At 42.0% G+C, this 18444-nt stretch overlaps 1 protein-coding gene across 1 annotated transcript in view; it reads right to left on the reverse strand.

Annotated features, from left to right (window-relative positions):
- Positions 1-15792, reverse strand: part of larp4b (La ribonucleoprotein 4B) — a 30123-nt gene extending 14331 nt beyond the window's left edge. The window contains exons 1-6 of the mRNA XM_071523219.1: positions 15637-15792; positions 13322-13475; positions 9137-9313; positions 6404-6482; positions 2713-2849; positions 1391-1494 (exon numbers count right to left, since the gene is read on the reverse strand). Of these exons, the coding sequence (XP_071379320.1) occupies positions 1391-1494; positions 2713-2849; positions 6404-6482; positions 9137-9313; positions 13322-13475; positions 15637-15792 (807 nt within the window). The remainder of the gene's footprint in view (positions 1-1390; positions 1495-2712; positions 2850-6403; positions 6483-9136; positions 9314-13321; positions 13476-15636) is intronic.
- Positions 15793-18444: the final 2652 nt, after the last annotated feature.

Raw genomic sequence — 18444 nt, forward strand, 5'->3', positions numbered from 1 at the left:
CAGTGAGGAGCAGATACAGTGCAGCTGGAATCAATATATTAACACTGGCAGTCAGGTTCTTTAATTATGACGCTACATGATGTGAAGATAATAGGCCTGCACCATTAAATAATAATCATACTGCGATTATTTTGCTGAATATTGCAATTGCGATATAAATTGCAATACAGTATACAAATAGATTTCTCAATATTTTAGATTTTTCAGCAAACAAGAAACATTGTTAATAGAAAACAGATGTTATTGCTTAAGATTTGCTCTGAATACAAATAAAAGTATTTCTTTTTTTTTTACAATGTGCCATTTCATTTATAGGCCAGAAAATGGGCTCAGCACCAAAATACCATGTTTAGGAGTCAATTTTGAGCAGCCACCGCTCTGATAAAACAACTGCAACCATATGATTTGGAAATTGTAGTAGCTCAAATTGCATTTTTTTATTTATTTATTTTTGAATAATTGAATGCAGCCCTAGATGATGATAATATTTCCTGCATATGAAAAGAGATCCTTGTTGTGCCAAGACCCCGGAGTTGAAAATGTACTGTGCTAACCTTTTATTTTGCCCTGAGTCAGTTGTACTGACAATGAGTCGTCATGCTGAGGCAGATAATTGTGTTACTGATAGCCGAGTGTCCTGCCAGTATTTTTACATCCTGTGCATTCATTGTTCTGTATTCTGAGTGAGTGGCGGCTATCTGAGATCAGCAAGGTTCATCTTAAAATGGATGCAAATTCTAAATACCGCGCATGCTGCCAGTCCTGCTGTAGCATGAAATGAATTAAGCCTCGTAAAAAAAACAACATGGTGAATGGATGACGTATGCTGTGGTTGCATTAGTGAGCGAGGATGTAGTGTAAGCAGATCTAAAACAGTGAGCAGGTGCTTGGAACAAAAAAAGGTGAGACTTTGAACCAGACTCCTGACTGAAGAGGAGAGGGGGGGGGGGGGGGGCTCCCTACTCATCATGCCACACCTACTGTTACTCAGCAACGTTTGGACCGCAACTGGTCTTCATCAGCCACATGTATGACTAAAAAAATAATGTAATTGTCTCCACAGACTCCATATGCATCATCAAGACCAACTGAGGACAAAACGATGCTGAATAAACCACAAAAGGACCATCAATCCAGCTCTTTTGTCTGCTTCATCGTATGCATTGAATGTGCATAACAATATATTGATAGACATTGCCTTTTGTATGAGGCTATGTACCTGAGCTGTACTTCTTTAAATTATATTTTACTGTATATAACCTACTGCTGTTTTGTTATCTTGTGTGTAGAACTGCTGAAGCATGAGATGACAAGCACATTTGGGCGTGACCAGACAATAGCGTATTATCTTCTTGTGGTTCTGGTGGTACAAAGTGTTGAGTGTGCTGACCTCGATGGGCGTGCTCTCAGGAACCTCTCTGAGGATGACGATGCAGCGGTTCTGATTGGGGCGCACCTTCTCCCCCTTCTCATCCACCTGGACCAATGGCAGAGCTGCAGAGAGACACGGAGACATGAGTTTGCAGTATCAACAGTGAACGTTAAAAAAAAAGAAGAAAAAAAAAGAAGGTGCCTTGGCTCCAGAGTTGTAGTAGAGAAGCGCTCACTGCAGAACGGGGCATCCATGGATTTGAAAAAGTGCAAAGAGGGCAAGTCTTCATAAATCTAAGACAGTCAGCTAATTTTTACATTTTTAAGAATGCCTTGTATTCATTTAGGACTTGCTCTCTTTTCTTTTCTGAATTTGAATAATCTCATTTTTCATATTTGGCTCATGTCTTCACCTAGTAACTCTCTATTATACACGATCATTCCAGGGAGACAAAAACATTTGTTCCATCTATTGTCTGGGTCCTGTGGCTTCAACTCCTTATTCTCATTCTGATGCACTGTAAATTGCTCTGAATGAGAGTCTCACCCAAATGCCTTAAATCTAAATGAAAGAGGTTAACTGCCAATACACTTGGACTAATAACAGCACAAATAAATGACAGTTAAAAATTGTTTACAGTGTCTCAGTCGGTTTCATATTTAAAACCTTGGCATTGCAAACATCACTGAACCATAAAATAAAACTGCGGCATCCAGCCACATAAGATTAATTTAAGTACACACTGTAGTGAATTAAGTACACGGGCATAAATCAAACAAACAAGCAGGTAAAACTCCGCTGGATGCACTTTAACAACCTCTCATGGGAAATTAACGCCAGCCACATGCTGATAAAAATTAACTGTGGCTGGTAAATTTGTCTTCTCTACCAGACTGTTTGGCAGGTGAGCAACTATCAAGTGAAAGTTGGCTGGTAAAATAGTGGAAGTGGCTGGTGGAATAGGGCTGAAAGGTACTGACATAAAATCTAATTTCCATAATTGCAATTGTATTGCAATTGTGAGTTAAACTGCGTTAAAATTGTTTAAAGATTGTATGATAGAGAGTATGATGAAAGCTTTTCACCAATATTGTACTTGATTCATGGAGCAAAGATTACCTGCAGCTCTAAAACATTTTGGACCCTCGTCTCTCTTAAGCAATTAATTGCATTGTTCATATTGCAATTTAGATTTTTTGCTATTAATTTTGCAGCTCTACTGGTGATTTCTGGTATCTATTACCTGCTGTGGCCAGTGGACAAAAAGCTTCCTTCCCTGACTTCAACACGTGGCATCATCATCACGTTAGTTTTACACTCCTGAACGAGACGTTACTCACATCGTAAAATGTCCACGATCAGCTCCACGTCGGTGCTGAGCTTTTTGACGTGGTCCAGGTTGGCCACCGTCACGATTGGCACGTACTGGTCGCTGTCCATCTGGGAGATGAGGTACATGTCGCTGGCCAGATTCTCCCTGGAGGGCAGACAGAGGAGGGGAGGAAGACGAGGTGTTAATGACACTTCCAGGGTGTTTGCTCAGATGGCAATCTGCATCCTCGTAACTGTGTGGCAGTTAAGTTCAACCTTTATTTATCCAGATAAAGTCAAAAGTACTTCCCTGATTCCCTCTCGTACTTTTACACGTGTTCACACCTGAGAGAGGCCAGGTAAAACCACAACCAAACTCTAACTAATGAACGCCAAGCATTTAAAAACTCAACGGCACTTTGACAGCAGTTGTTGATGGAAGAGAGGACGGTTTCTCTTTCACTTTCTCCAGACGGATTTTCCTAACAAGTTTCTACAACTGTTGCACACTGAGCAGTTCTACTTGAGCAAGCAGCCAAACCCACGGGTGAATTTTGAAGCCAATACGGAAGTGGCAGCCGCGGCATTTCCTCTAATGTCCGCTAGAGGCCGGCTCCAAAAAGACTCCAAACCGTCCAACTCCACGCAAGTCACAAGAAGTTGTGGCCTCAGTAGCTAATTTCACTTCTTCTAATGTGTGTCCTTATGCCGATTTTCAAAATAATTGCGTCGGGTTAACGGGATATAACAGATATAAAACAGGGTTGTTTTCCTAGTGATTGACAGTTCGCCTGTCCAGTGATCAACAGGTCGCTGAGGGACGACCCTCGGCCTCGCTTTGGCTGCTCCGGCTCCAAAAAATGTCAACATGGCGGCGATCGTAAACCCAATCTCCAGGCTTCAAAGCGGCCCTTCAGAAGCCAGTGGGTGACGTCACACTCACTAGATCCATCTGTTTTCACAGCCTATGTACTTGAGCAATTGTGGATCAAGTGTCTTTCTCGAGGGCAATTTGACAGTAGTTGTTGATTGAGGTAAAGAGTGTTGCTCATGCTCATGTCTTTGTGTTTCACAGTTTTGGACAGAGGACGCAGGACAAGTTACCTATAAAAATGGAGGGTGAAGTGGACTCTATGTTGCCTCCCAGTCGACAAACAGTAGGAAGAGAGAAAAGTCAACTCTGAGGCCTTAATTCCCTCCAAACCAGCAGCTAAACCACCGCCACCACCGCAGAGGCATTCTTGACAGTATGAAATAAGGCTTTCATTCAGACCACGCCTGACGCCCACAGAGAGAGAGAGATACAGACAGAGAGAGAGAGAGACAGAGAGAGAGAGAGAGACACAGACAGAGAGAGAGAGACACAGACAGAGAGAGAGAGACACAGACAGAGAGAGAGAGACAGACAGAGAACGAGAGAGAGAATGAGAGAGAGAGAGAAACAGAGAGAGAGAGAGAGACAGAGCGAGAGACAGACAGAGACAGAACGGAGAGAGATTACCACACATATTTCAGCGCGTTCCAACTTGGGCAATGCTTGATCGGTATCAACAACAACCAAAAATAAGTACAGAAATCCGTACAGTCCCATCGCACATCTGTGGCAATAACAGAGGTAATTAACGATCCGTCTGTTTGAATGTGATCTCAGCTCTCTGGCTCTCTAGCCGATCAGCTGCCTTCATCTCTTCTATGGAGAATAAACTAACGTTAGGCTGCTTGGCTTGCAAGGTTTGATTAACACAAGCAACTTAATCGTTAGTAAACAGATAGTAACATGCATGGAAGCACTGTTTACACAACAGTGTGTTCAATTACAAAATGCAACAGGATATGCTGCCTTAAGGTTCGTGTAAAGTAACTGATGAAGAAGCCAGAAGTACATTCTCCAGTCGAGTGACATCTTCCAAAACATTTGCACACGAAGATTAGGAATTATGGGGGTTGTGTGAAAAATGGCATTCAAGATATTAAGCTTTATAGTTATAACTGCACAACAGAGAAGAAGTCCCATCACATCAAATTGAGCAGTCGCAGATTTGCCCCCATTTCCGTAAATTAAAATCTAGATTTGTATATGGTCACTGGTGGGAAACCTTCTGCACACACAGCAAGGGACAAATCGAAACGTAAGACTGAAATACAAATGAGTCTCCTAAGGCACATTTGGCGCTTCCTCCAGAGAAACCTCTTCACCATCCCCAACCCCTAAGACACTAATTCCGCTTTTCCACCGCATGGTCCCAGCTCGACTCGACTCGCCTTTTTTGGTTTTCCACTGGGCAAGTACCAGGTACCAGGTACCATATTACCTAGTACCTGGTACTTTTTTGGTAGCACCTCCATCGAGGTTCCAAGCGAGCTGAGGCGATACCAAAAAGTGACGTGAAAACACTGCAGACTACTGATTGGTCAGAGAGAATCGTCATCGCGACACGGGACATATATGCTAACGTTAGCTACCAGGTTAGCTTATCATCTTGCGTCGCCTTGAGCAGCCAGAGAGCAGTCTGTTGTCTCGCTGCCTTCAGCCTCTTCTGAAATAAAATCTGTTTCACATGCCGAGAATCAAGAACACCATCCCTTCGATATCCTCCATTGTTGCTGTGTGTGTGTTGCGTTTCATGCAGCGTTGCGGCGTCGCTATGACGACCAGTTGTGGGGGGGGTGGGGCACATTGAAGGGGTCCTATCTGCAGTGGAAAACCTTACTACAAAAAGCGAGTCGAGTCGAGCCGGTACCATGCGGTGGAAAAGCGACATAAGAAGAAGAAACTTAGGTCCAAGGAGAGCGCACTGACATGATTTCTGGGTTTTGCAGTCTCTAAAATTCAAACAGTTGCCTTTCACTGCTATTTGGGGACGCAAGCATGGGAAGTTGGAAGCTTACCCGTTAAAGTTTTCACAAAAGTATAGCTTCTACTTCCTTATTTAATTAAATACTGATCGATAAAGGACAGACATAATTTGTGGGACATGATTTTTACGACACTACGATGAAATTTTACGGTGTCCAGGAATATTTGAGTCATGAATGAAGCGTCAAACCCGTCTGACCGCCCTCACTTTGGCTCTTAAAACACAGAGGAACCGCGGTAAAAACCTACAGCCGGGATTCAACAGCAACTGAATGGAACAAATGGAGACGGGATTCAACCGAGTCACCCACGAGTTTTCTTCTCTGGTCTTCTCTGGTTCTTTAACGACCTGTTAAGAGAGACTATTTTTCTTGTCGGGGGCTGCATTTAAAGTGCTTCTCTCCATTAACAAGTGCGAAACAGCTGCTGAGCAACGAACCTTGGGAGGAGTAAATGGGAACGGCGATATTAGTGCGTCTCGCCTGTTGCTGTTGTGCATTAAACAGGGAGCTTTGTTTCAAATGAGATATCCACTGTTTTTAAAAATTCATACCTACTCATACAAATGATTGACAACACAAAATTAAAACAAATTCTGCTACTTTTTAAATGATAGTAGGCAACTTAAATCCCATTGAGACAAATGACAACACTTACAGACCGGATCCTCTATATTTTAGAGATACTGAATCATTAGCATCGCCTTTTTGTGCGTTTTTGTTTTTGGTAATTCACTTTGCAACAACCCTGTTCACTGAAAGCGCTCTATAAATAGACCTTGCTCTTTGTCAGGTCAGAAAAGACCGCCCCGCCGCCCCGCCGCCCCGCCGCGAAGGGGCGTCGAACCATCGAGTTGAACTCACCGGGAGAGACAGAACTCCAGGGTCTTCTTCAGATGCTCCCTCAGGCCCTCCTGGGGATTCTCCAGCTGGGGGTCGCTGCCTGTTGACATCGAGGAGGAAGCGTTGTCTTGGTAAATTACAGTACAACTCGACTAAATCCCCCCCGACCCTCGGTGACAGAGGCTGCTCGGGCCGGTGAAATGTTCGGCTGAATGAATTAAAAGTCAACATGAAGCAGGGCGCCGCTGAGAAAAAGCACATACGCTCAAGCAAGAATTCCCTGGTTTATTAAATGTAAAAATGGATGTAAAAACATGTGCTGTTCATTTCAATTGTGCAGATTAGAAGTTCCAAAATGTCTTGACCTGTGTGATTTCCCTATCCTTGTTTTATTAGTAAGTTCATTTCTCCTGGGAAAGTTGACTGGGCATTCATGCTCCTTGTAACAACGCATTATGTAATAACTCGACAAAATGTAATAAATTTTCACTTCAGTATGTAATAACATCCGCATTTTGTAATAATCTGCCGCCTTTATTAACAACCTGAATGCAATATGTAATAAATTTCCCCGTATTTTGTAATTAATTATTACATATTGCGGTGGTTATTAAATATGGGAGTTGCACTTTTTTTTTTGATGAAAATGTAATATGGTGCATTATGTAATAACCAGCCAAAATGTATGTCTTCATTCATAAAAATCGTTATAACATTATAACAACAATGTCTATTTTATGCATTCTAGCATTCATTTTAAAAAGATACTATTAGTTCAGTAGATTAGTAGTATCTTTCATTGGTCAAAACTACATTAAGTGTCACTGTATTCCTTAGCTTAATAGAAACTGTACTTGAGGGTTCACAGAATTTAAGTAATTAAGTGAAAAACAACCACAGCATATAGCCTAACAACACACTGATTTGCAGTGGATTTCTAATATACAAACAGTTCAGTTTTAACTTGCAAAAACTACTTATCAAGTCGCCACAACAGAAAGAACCATAGATGGTTATTACATAATGCACTGTATTATTACATTTTCATCATAAAAAAAGTGCAACTCCCGCATTTTGTAATAACCACCGCCATATGTAATAATTTATTACAAAATACAGGGAAATGTATCAGTTATTAGTTATTATTATAAGTTATTACATAATGCGGTGTTATTACATAATGCGTTGTTACACTCCTGCTTCACATTCACACAGTTCCACATGTTTACATCTGGGAGCTGCCCAGTACAACCGGTCTACTGGGCCTCTCTGCAGCTCTGTTGTTTTGCTAAGATTCCTTTTATTCAGAGATCAATGTCTCGTCATCTGCAATGTTTGGCTCAAGTCAATGAAACTTTAATACTACAATAAACAAAAGCACATTCCAAATAACGAATAGCTCTTCCAAGAGTCGCGGTACGCCTCCAGACAGTGAATGATGCCGCTCAGGACGGAGTACAGCTCTTAACAACAGGCTACAACTCACCTTCCCACGACTGAGACTTAACAGGTCAAATAAAGAGGCAATATTGCGAGCATCACTCAACGGCAGTTTCAGCAAACAGTATTACAGCAAACAGTGTCAGAGAGCTTATTGACTTAAAATTTTAAGATTGCTTTTTCTCCATTCCCTTAGAAGTGGTAGAGCCAACCAAAAGGAAATTGGATGCAATTTGCCTCGGTCTTGAAGACCACTTTCACAGTCAAGAGTCGTTCCATTGTGAAATCCGGGTGAACTTTACCTTTACCTCTGGAGGAATAATGTCCAATTGTTAAGTCTATTCTGCCAGTCACTTTAGCAGATAACACACCATCACCTGTAGATTCTTTTCTATTCTGAAACTCTTGGATTGAATTGGATGGTGTGTTTTTTTTTTGTTTTTTGTTTTTTTAATCTGTGAACAGTAAAGTTTCGCGCCTTGTATTTCTAACTGAAGCACATCTACAGCAGCGGTTTTCAGCCATGTGAAGGTTTTCATTCCAACCAATCAAACAAAACCAGGTGATTTCACCAGTTAGTTTCCCTCTCTCTGGTTGTGCAGCTGTGTGAAATCAGCTGCTGTAGTGTTTGGCTGGAATGAAAACCTGCAGACTTTCAGGCTTCATTGGCAAAATATTTGAACCCCACTGATCTACAGTGTGGTAAGAAACCAACCCATCTGTTTAACTGTGTGTTCAATTGTTTTTCTATACAACAGTTAGCTCCAGTTGAGTAACTTGATTGGCCCGGAGGCATTCTCTATACAGTATAACAGCACTGGGACATTTTACTATATGCATCAATCCGCTTTACAGCTGTTCTCGTACAAACGGTTTATGTGTTGCTTGGCAACGCTCGGTAGTTGAATCCTGAGGGAACTGTTTTTGTTGGTGGACACGAATAAAATATAAAAATCATAATCTGTTATCTGAAATTGCCACTACCTGATGAATAGTTTTGTTTATATTACGGTTGTATACGTTTTTTTTTTCTTCTGCTCCTTTATTTAACCGCATATAAGTGTGTGGGAGTGGATTAGGTCTGCTTCCCTTTTTTTGTTTTGATCATTTGCTCATTCCTTGCTTCATGGATACTTCATAACGCCATATGTTTTGTTTGTTTATTTATTTATATTTATTTATGTATTTTATTAGTGTTTTGATCTCTGTCTTGTCTGAAGTGGTGTCCTTGTTCTTTGTACTCTGAAGATGTATTGTGTCTTTATTGTATGGTGTTTTTCTTCAATCACAAATAAAATTCAAACCCCTGCCCACCTGTGTGCGGGGCGTCCTGCCCAGGCTCGGGGTATTCTGTGTAGGCGGGCTCGGAGCACTCCAGGGTGACGGGGGCCACGGGGGCCGGCTCGGCCAGCATCACTGGGGCCGGTGGAGGCTCATCCGGGTCGGTCAGTAGGGGCTCCTTGTAGGCCTTGTCCTCACTGGCTTCATAGCCTGCGACAGAAGAGTTTGAGTGTTTTCAGTCCAACTCATTATAGCATGATTCAAGCAACAATGTTTTTGTATTAGTAAATGTCCATTTTGCTACTCACTACCCCCGACTGATGACACAATAGTGATTCAACCTATAGAATACACAGAAACTCAAACTGCATCAAAAGAGAATCCAAGCTCCGCCCACACTGTTTGATTGACAGGTGATCTCTGGAAAGGGCAGTGCAGAAACACCACAGCAATGTGGCTGAGCAACAAAGCTGTCGCCCAAAAAACAAAACAAAACCAAGAACAGGGATGGGGTAATAAACCTTAGTACTATATATAGCATTGAAAAACAATGACACCGCCACTAATTTTTATTAGCGTGACCACTGCACTAACTGCGGCTTTTGTCTGTCATAATTGAGGTTTTATTTTCCCAAAAAGGGAAAGCGCTCTAATAAATTGCATTATTCATGTTGCTGAGTGTTAAAGTGGATTCAGACCAGTAGCGCTTCATTTGAGACGCATTTGACTTTATTTTAGATGCCTGGATTTTTATTTGTGTTGTTGAAAACTATCCTTAGTTTCTTTAAGCTAAACCAGCATTTTATAATTTTGTTTTTTAAGGAAAAAAAGTGTCTTGTGATTGATATGATAAATTAGTTTTAAAGTAATTAAAGCATATTATAGTACTGTTTTTAAAAATATTTACCGAGATAATATAAGAGACAACATAACTAACAGAGCAGCAGCCCTGCAGCTGACAGGCGTTCAGTGTCTTGCTCATGGACACTTCAGCAGGGCAGATGCTTGTCAACACGGAGCACAAAGCCCAGGTCCTCTGGTTGAAGGACAGTCTCCCTACGCACCACACCACCCCATCATGATTTGATTTACTGACGATTTACATGAGTCATTCTTTAAAAGCAAGTTGCCGGTGGTTGCGGTGGTATTTCTTTATTGATTTGTCCTCACTCTGATTAGGGACAGTTCATTCTGCTTTCCAAAGAGACAGCCAGTCCTTCCCTTCTTGTGCGTGTCACCCCATCAGTATTTTCTCATTGATTTTATGCATCATTGGCGTTGCTTGTTGGCATTTCACATCTTTTATGGTTCTAGTGTAAGATAACTTTACAAAAACAGGGCATTTTAGCAAACTTTGAACCGGTCTTCCAGTTTGTGACGGTCTCTCTAACCTCTAGGCAAAACCAGCAGTTCTTTATCATAATTTAACATAATAACATAATTCATGTTAAACATTAAGACTACACCCTCTGTGTGCAAGAGGGAAATGTAGCTAAATTGGGCTGTTTTATTAATTTATTTTTTTTCTAGCAGTGGTGCCAATTTTCATGCTGCAGTGGAGCACTACTACTGAAAGAACAAAGGAAACACCAACCTAAAAGTTAATACCCAGAGTGCTGTGGCTTAACTGGGGCCATACATCTAAAGCCTGTTTACTGGGCACAGATTAAGCCTAATCCTTGAAGAGAAAAGCATTTTTAAAAGGCATTTTTGGAAACTGCACCTAAATGGAAAGAGGGGCTTCATATATATTTTTACTTTCAAAATTCAGTACTTTTTTTCAGACATTACTTTACAGACTGGATTTGAAGATTGTCTGTGTTCCAGTGCTGACAGTAGTTGGGGAATACGACAAAGCTAAGTCAACTCTACATCAGTCAGATCGCAATCGCTGAACATTATTCTTCACAACACAAGTCACAACATAGAAAGTGACAGCGGACCTTCAACGACAGTAGTCATATCGGGACTCAATGAAACAACTGTCCAGATTGTTCTGTGTAACTCCCAAATTTTAAGACCTGGAAACTATCAACTTCATTTGCGGAACTGAACTGAACTAAGACGATCCCATACATAGAAACCTGGCTGGGGTGTTAAGAGGAAAACAGGGAGTGAGTTATGATTCAATAACAAATGTTTGATTGAATTAAGCTCACAGCACCTTCACCTCTCATCCAAAAAAACATCCCAACTAGAAGCTCTCAACTCTGATCAGATCTACACTCACCTGGAATGGAAATGTAACTAGAACCAGGGTGAGAAACAATCATGTGGAAGTCCTATTCTGTCCTAAAAATTGTCTTATCTGGGCCAATAGTGATAGTGGTTGGTTGAATTTATCTATATAATTTATTATATCGTGACACACAATTCTAATGTCTAAATTGATGATAATAAGCACGTTTTATTTAGAAAGTGACAAAATGAGGTGTGGAACATTTTAAGAAGAATATTATTTGAAAATTTCAGTTTTGTTTGACATCTAACATTACCATTCAGTTCAATGGGATGAACATTTCTTTCAATATTTTTAACTGGTTTCAATTTATTTTCATTTATGCTGTTGTATTCATTTGTTCTTGCCATATTTATTTGTTTTTGTTTTAGTGCTTCGAATGTAAAGCACTCTGAGCTGCATTTTATGTATGAAAGGTGCTATACAAATAGTTATTATTATTTTTTTATTATTTAACGTGTGATTTTGAAAACATGAGCCATATCAAGATATATATCGATATAGAAAAAATCCTTATTGATTTCAATCATATCGCCCGGCCCTATTTCCTACCCTAACCCCAAATGCAAGACTTGAGTCTACAGTGTTGAAAATGTCCGCTATGAGAATAACCAGACTATACCAAGTCTTCTGCAATACTTTTTCCATAAATATCTTCGCAGGCTTAGGAGACGAAATAGGTCGAGACGTCAATCCGAGTCAAACATAGACTAATCAATAATTTCTGTTTCGCCACCATATCCTTGTTGCTTCTGCGACGGCTATACTTGGCTGGGTCTTGGGCACATTAAAATGAGTGATTACGCTCATTTGTGTAGAGGGAACTGTGGCTGTGGGTGGAATATTCATAGCTCGTACTAAATTGAGTATGAATGATTAAAGAGGTGTCTTGGCGTGACGAGGGAACCGACAAGAATGGACGGTGGCAGCGTACAAGGTAAGAGAAGGGTTTGTGAGTCTGGCAGGTCACGGGTTCAAATCCCTGAACTGGCTGGGAAAAAAACGGTGGAAGGGTGGAAGGGTGGAAAGTGAAAGTGAGTACACCCTTCCCTCTCTAACCAACTAAACAAATCTGAGGCAGGGCTATGCTGAAAGAAAGCATACGTGTTTAGGAATAACACTTTTTAACCTGTCATTTTGGATACAACATGGATAAATAAAAGTTAAAGAAAAGAGGTTAAACAAAATAACTAGTCGCTAGACTTTTCATCCAGTTTCAATCAGCTGGTTGCAGTGCGGGAAAGACTCTTCTGTATTTTAGAGGTTCCTACTTAGATCAAATGTAGAAGGAAAGTAGTTTAGGTGGCGGATGCATTTTGGTTTCCATCAGCCACTGTGGCCAGCTGAAGAAAAATCCCCCCTTTAACTGGAATTAAAATGTGGTTTAAAAATAGATTGTGTGTAGATATGATTTAGCTGAATGACACAACACCTGACTGAAATGTGTCTCTGGAATGCACAGTGAAAGCGAATTTCTCTTTCCATTGCAACACACAGATTGCCATGCACATTACTTCCTATTGTAATATTTGTTTTCATATTGGCAGTCGAGGCGTCCTGGTGGCCCAGTTGGCTAAGGCACAAACCATGTACCCACAATGTCCTGGGCGTCATTTATTAGGCATTGTGACTGTCTAATAAAGGCAAAAATGGCCATGCTTGTTCCCAATCCTTGAATATCCTGATCCTGACAATCCATTTATCTGACAATCCAAGCTGCCTGCTCCCTGTTTGAGTTGCATGAGCTTCCTAGTTAGATCCATGCACTTAAGATTACTTCTGTTCACTTAGTACTTATATGTAGTTTTATGTGGATTGGATACGCAGTGAATTTCAACTGTTTGCTACCAAGGCCAAATGCGTCTCTCACCACCTCAAGAGGTGGACTGGTTGACACACCTGGGTTTTGGGTATTTTTTTGCTCTATCCGAAAACAATCCAAGGGTCAGTGAGTTTCCCGTAGTGACCGGCTGACTGACCTTCTGGGCCGGGGTCGGCCGAACTATCGCAGCCTTCCTTCCATGGCTGGAGGGCAGCAGGTGTGGTGTCGGCGCTCCCGCTGGGGTCCAGGCTAAACATGTGGTTGGCCCATGCTTTCGCATTGGGGTTGAGGTCCGAAACCTTGGCGGATTCCTGTCAACGAAACACAAAGTTCGGTCAGAGAGTTCGGTAAGTCTCAGGAGAGTTTACATTTTTGACAATTTAGCCAACTCTCTTATCTTACTTATAATGAGCAGCAAAGTCACCGAGATATTGTGCAAATCATTGTACTTGGTAGTTAATGTGATTCTGATTCATCAGCGTAAGAAATATGCTAATGAATATAAAAGGATATAGGAATATACAATTTGAAAGTTCACAAAAAAGGTAAGCAGAATAAATGATGAACACTTGCTCAAATAACACAAAATAAACATGAATGCCTGTTCTATGCATGCATATAATGATTAGCACAAATTAGAATATTTGCTATTTGTTGGTCGCTTTTATCGCCTGCAGTACAACGAGTGCATTCATTTTTAGCATCAGTTCATGCATTTTTACCCTGGCAGTGTAAGTCCCATGCTCTACCCACTGAGCTAAACAAGACCGCTATGACTGTTTATAAAAAGACAGGAAAAATCACAATAAGGCATCCAATCATGGGAAAATACACAAGGGATACCTTCAACCAACAGGGTCAAGCAATAGGAAAAATGTTAGGCCTATAGAGAATAGATATATTAAGACAGAAGATTATGACTGCTGAAATCAAGACATCCAAAATAGGAATGATACACAATAGATTTCACTGTTCTTGCCAACATAATAAGCCTAAAACACGTGTAATTAAATTCATATGACACCTTTCGTTATCCTCCAGTGTTTTTCCTGTTTGGATGGGACTCAGTTGTCATTTAAGTCTTTGTTTTTTTTTACATTTTACACTTATGGCATTATGCAGACACGTTCTTATCCAGACCGACTTGCAAATCTATGAGCATGTAGGGGGGTTCAGTGTTTTCTCAACAGGACACAGAGCAGCTGATGGACACAAACTGGCTCTTAAAGATTAAACCCGTCACCATTTAGTTACAGGACAACCTCAAACCACTGGGCCACCTTGCCGCTGCCAAAAGGAAGTCACAGGAATTCGGCGTGTGGTGCTGAATGTAGTCTATGACCTTTTCACTCTTTCCTACAACAGTTGGGAATCTGCTACATTCATGAGTTGAGGTTGATCAAGTTGGAGACAGAGGCACGGTGACATTAGAAGTAGAAGTTGTTGTTATGTTATTTTGACATGTCCTCTTTTTAGAAGCCCTTAGGTTTTATTTAATCTAACCCACAAAAACTTCCATTATTCCATTATTCCCCCTGTTTTTTTTTTTTTTTTAAATCACTGTCTTAATGGTTGTTTTTTTAATCACTTCACCTTTCCATTGACTTCACTGTGCAGACTAAATATACTTCAAGAGGAGGGTCAAACAAATTTGAACCAAGCTGAACACACCGCCTGAAGTCTAATTTGCTCATCTTTTACATAGTTGTTAGAGGACACTAAAATCCGAGCTCGGTGAGCTGTGTGTCTGCTGGCGAGCCAGGATGCTATGCAGGCAAGACAGTGGCCTTCAGTGGGATAATTACAGCACAGCAAAAGGGAATCTGGTTTAGCAACCTTCATCAACCTCTTGAATAAGAGACAAGATGATTCTGCTGTGTCAGATAGCACCTTCAGGAAAACAAAATCCTCTGAAATTTAAGCATGAACAACAAAACAGAAACTGAAAATTGACTATCCAAGTCATTTCCTCTTCCTTTGTAGCCAAGCTGACTGTCAGCTACAAAGGGGGAAAAACTGACACTTGCATGAAATAGTCACTTTGAAAGGATCTTTGCACAAATGAGTAAAGGTTTTTTTTTTTTTAAAATCACTCTTTCATTCCTGTGTATTTTTCACTTCTATGTTTCATCAATGTGAAAAAACTGAGCACAAGTCCACGTTATGAAGTGTGGAATGTGCAGCTAGTAGACACTGGCTGACTGATTTTCCCTAATAATTATATTAATAGATAACCGGAAGGATATAATTAAATTCTACAAAAATATACAAAATTCTTTCAATTTTATGGAGCTTGAGCAACAAAAAACCTCTAACAAAGAGCCATCACTCATGTCTTGTTGCTGCTCTATCTGCCAGCAAGACTCCTCAGTGCAACAGCATCTGACAGCAGCTGCTGCAGACAACAGAGACAGTGGCTCGACCTGACAGGGACCAGGCCCATGATGCCTTGCTGCCGCCGGACATACTCACAGCATCAAAGCAACAGTTCAACATGCACGTCTCACAGGCTAACAGACTGTAACCCAGGGCCGTGGTGAGAGCCAGCGTTTCGTTAAAGTCCTGAGGCACGGCGGGCCTGGTGCGTCCCGCCGGCGGTGGGAGGAGGCTCCAGTGCATCCAATCCATGACTAACACACACACACTAACAGCGTCTAAGTATCTCCACAGGCAGGAAGAGGAAAGCTCCTGGCCAACATCGCGTGATTCAAGCCGTAAGCCCGGCTCCGTCCACCGCGGCCGCAACCCCCGCGCCTCTCCGAGTCATCGCCGTTACCGTCAAATCTCAGCCGCTGCCACGCTCCGTCTGGCCCGTCAAACCCGGAGCTGCCGGGATGTCGACAAATCTGATGACAGCGCCGAGGCTCCCCCCCCCCCCTCTCCCCTCGGGGTGCTAGGCTGACGTGGCAGAAGCCGATTGGCCGTCTTTGCTCCTGTTAAGAGATCCTCTCCGCTTCTGTCGAGCCGACGTTGCACTGAGTCATTCTCCGGCGAAACAGCGAGGCCGTTGGAGGTGTGTTAAGGCGCACACCTGCTCCGCTCGTCCACGTGCCAAATAAGTCCTGCGGCATCACTCAAATTAATTCAGCCCTCCTGCGCTTTGATTTTAATAGATTATTCTACTAACGAGTCGAGGAAGCAAAAAAAAAAAAGGAGAAGGCTTTCCTGGGAAAACCTGCTTCTGATTCCCTGCAAGTGTGCCATTCAAGAAGCAGCAAGTTGAAGAGAGAGAGAGAGGAAGAGAGAGACAGAGAGTGAGAGAGAGACAGAGAGGAAGAACAGAGAGAATTAGTGAGAGAAATAAAAAGGGAGAGATATTAATGGAGCGATGAAAGAGAGGGATAAGGCTGACTTGATAACATGATGAGCAGTGAGAGACGGCGTTCCTGGGTTGTATTTCACAAACGCTGCATTACCAGATAATTCGGGAAGTGTCCGGCCAGACAGACAGATAAACAACACACAACCACACACACACACACACACACACACACACACACAACCACCACCACCGCTAATAATCCAGCAACGCACTAACGTAAAACCCTCCCACTCGCGTCCGACCTGGCTGCCATAGAAACCGCTGCTGACATCACCGGCTGTGCGCGCTCCAGGTCCGCTTGACCTTTCGAAATTCAAAAAAAGTTTCCCTTCCTTTACAGAGGAGGAAGAGGTCCGCCGCTTCCCCGATCGAGGGTGTATTTTGGGAGGAGACGAGAGGACGTGATTCATCATGAACTGTGGACAGAGACGAGTTATTGTCGGTGTCATCGGAGGGCAGCCGCCGTTTATTGCTCTGCACTGTCTGATGGGGCTGCCAGCGGTAGACAGAGAGAGAGAGAGAGAGAGAAAGAGAGAGAGAGAGAGAGAGAGAGAGAGAGAGAGAGAGAGAGAGAGAGAGAGAGAGAGAGGAGAGAAGAGAGAGAGAGAGAGAGAGAGAGAGAGAGAGAGAGAGAGAGAGAGAGAGAGAGAGAGAGAGAGAGAGAGAGAGAGAGAGAGATAGAGACGGCAGACGTATAAGAGTCCTTCAGGGGGGGGAAACAAAACAGCTGAATTTGGACTGATCTGTTTGTCTGCAGACCCGAGGCTCCTCTCCTCTCTCTGACAGCTGCAGGACCGGAGCAGACAGCAGGCCAGATGAGTGCTGAGCACACAGGAGTGAAATGCATCAGGACTGGGAAATGCTTGGTCCACAGCACCCATTCCTACCTGTAGGCTAATCTGGCGTCATCAAAAGTGTTTGAGGGTGATAAAAATATATCACCAATACAGTTTTTCCCCCCCCATGTAAGATAGTGTCAAACCTTTTCGTTCTACCCTTTCTCGTTGATGAATGTGTAATAGTAGCTTAGGCGATGCTAGCTCATTCACTTGGAGTTAAGAGATTGCTGCATTCCAGAGAAATGCTGCTGTTATCTGAATCACGACAAAATGGTGACAGGCACTGTTAACGCTCCACTACAAGTTCAGTGAAGAAAAACAAATCCAAGGCACGCAAAACTCTTTATTTTAGTGGCTAACGCATTGCATTACAGATAAAAAAACAGGACTATAAAAAAATGATCCTCAGGATACACCTTTCCATCAAGGCAAAGGGTGGCTACTTTTAAAGAATCTAAAATATAAGATAGTTTTGATTGAACACTTTTTTGGTCACTGCATAACTCCATTTTGTTGTTATTTCATAGCTTTGATGTCTTTACTATTATTCTAAAATGCGAAAAAAAAAAAATGTAAATAAAGAAAAATGTGTGTGTCCAAACTTTTGACCACTAGTGTACATTCTGTGCGAACAAGCTAGCCAACTTTGCTAAATATCCTTTAGATGTTGCGTGGGGAACAGTATTTTACGTCGGGCCAAGAAAATCTCGTGGCCGTCCATGCTTCTCTCTCTCGGTTTTTCCAAACTGGACTCCTGGAAGGCACGCAGGTCGTGATTACAACCGACCAGCTGGGTATTTCCTACTTCTGACTTTCAAAAGGAATGCAGTATTTGGTTCCTTAAAAAAAAAATTGAGACACTGGGCTCGCCAAACTGCCACCGGCACAAACTGACAACCTGTGGGAATACTGCCGACATATTTTGACTCCTTTCTGCACTCACAGATATATAAACACAATATTCTGCTTTACTCAGCAATATATTTTTCTACTTTTAGATTTCTCTTCACAATCAGTCCAGTGAAGAGGGACAAATGACAACACCTGTGCAAACACACTTTGACCAAATCTTGGCTTGGCTGCTAGATTTACGATTCCTAAACAAGAAAATGATCCGAT

This window comes from Centroberyx affinis, unplaced genomic scaffold (assembly GCF_046629955.1).
Source record: "Centroberyx affinis isolate AG114_WGS23_722 - 3 ecotype Tasmania unplaced genomic scaffold, CSIRO-AGI_Caff_v1 ptg001077l_1, whole genome shotgun sequence".
NCBI classification, from domain to species: domain Eukaryota; kingdom Metazoa; phylum Chordata; class Actinopteri; order Beryciformes; family Berycidae; genus Centroberyx; species Centroberyx affinis.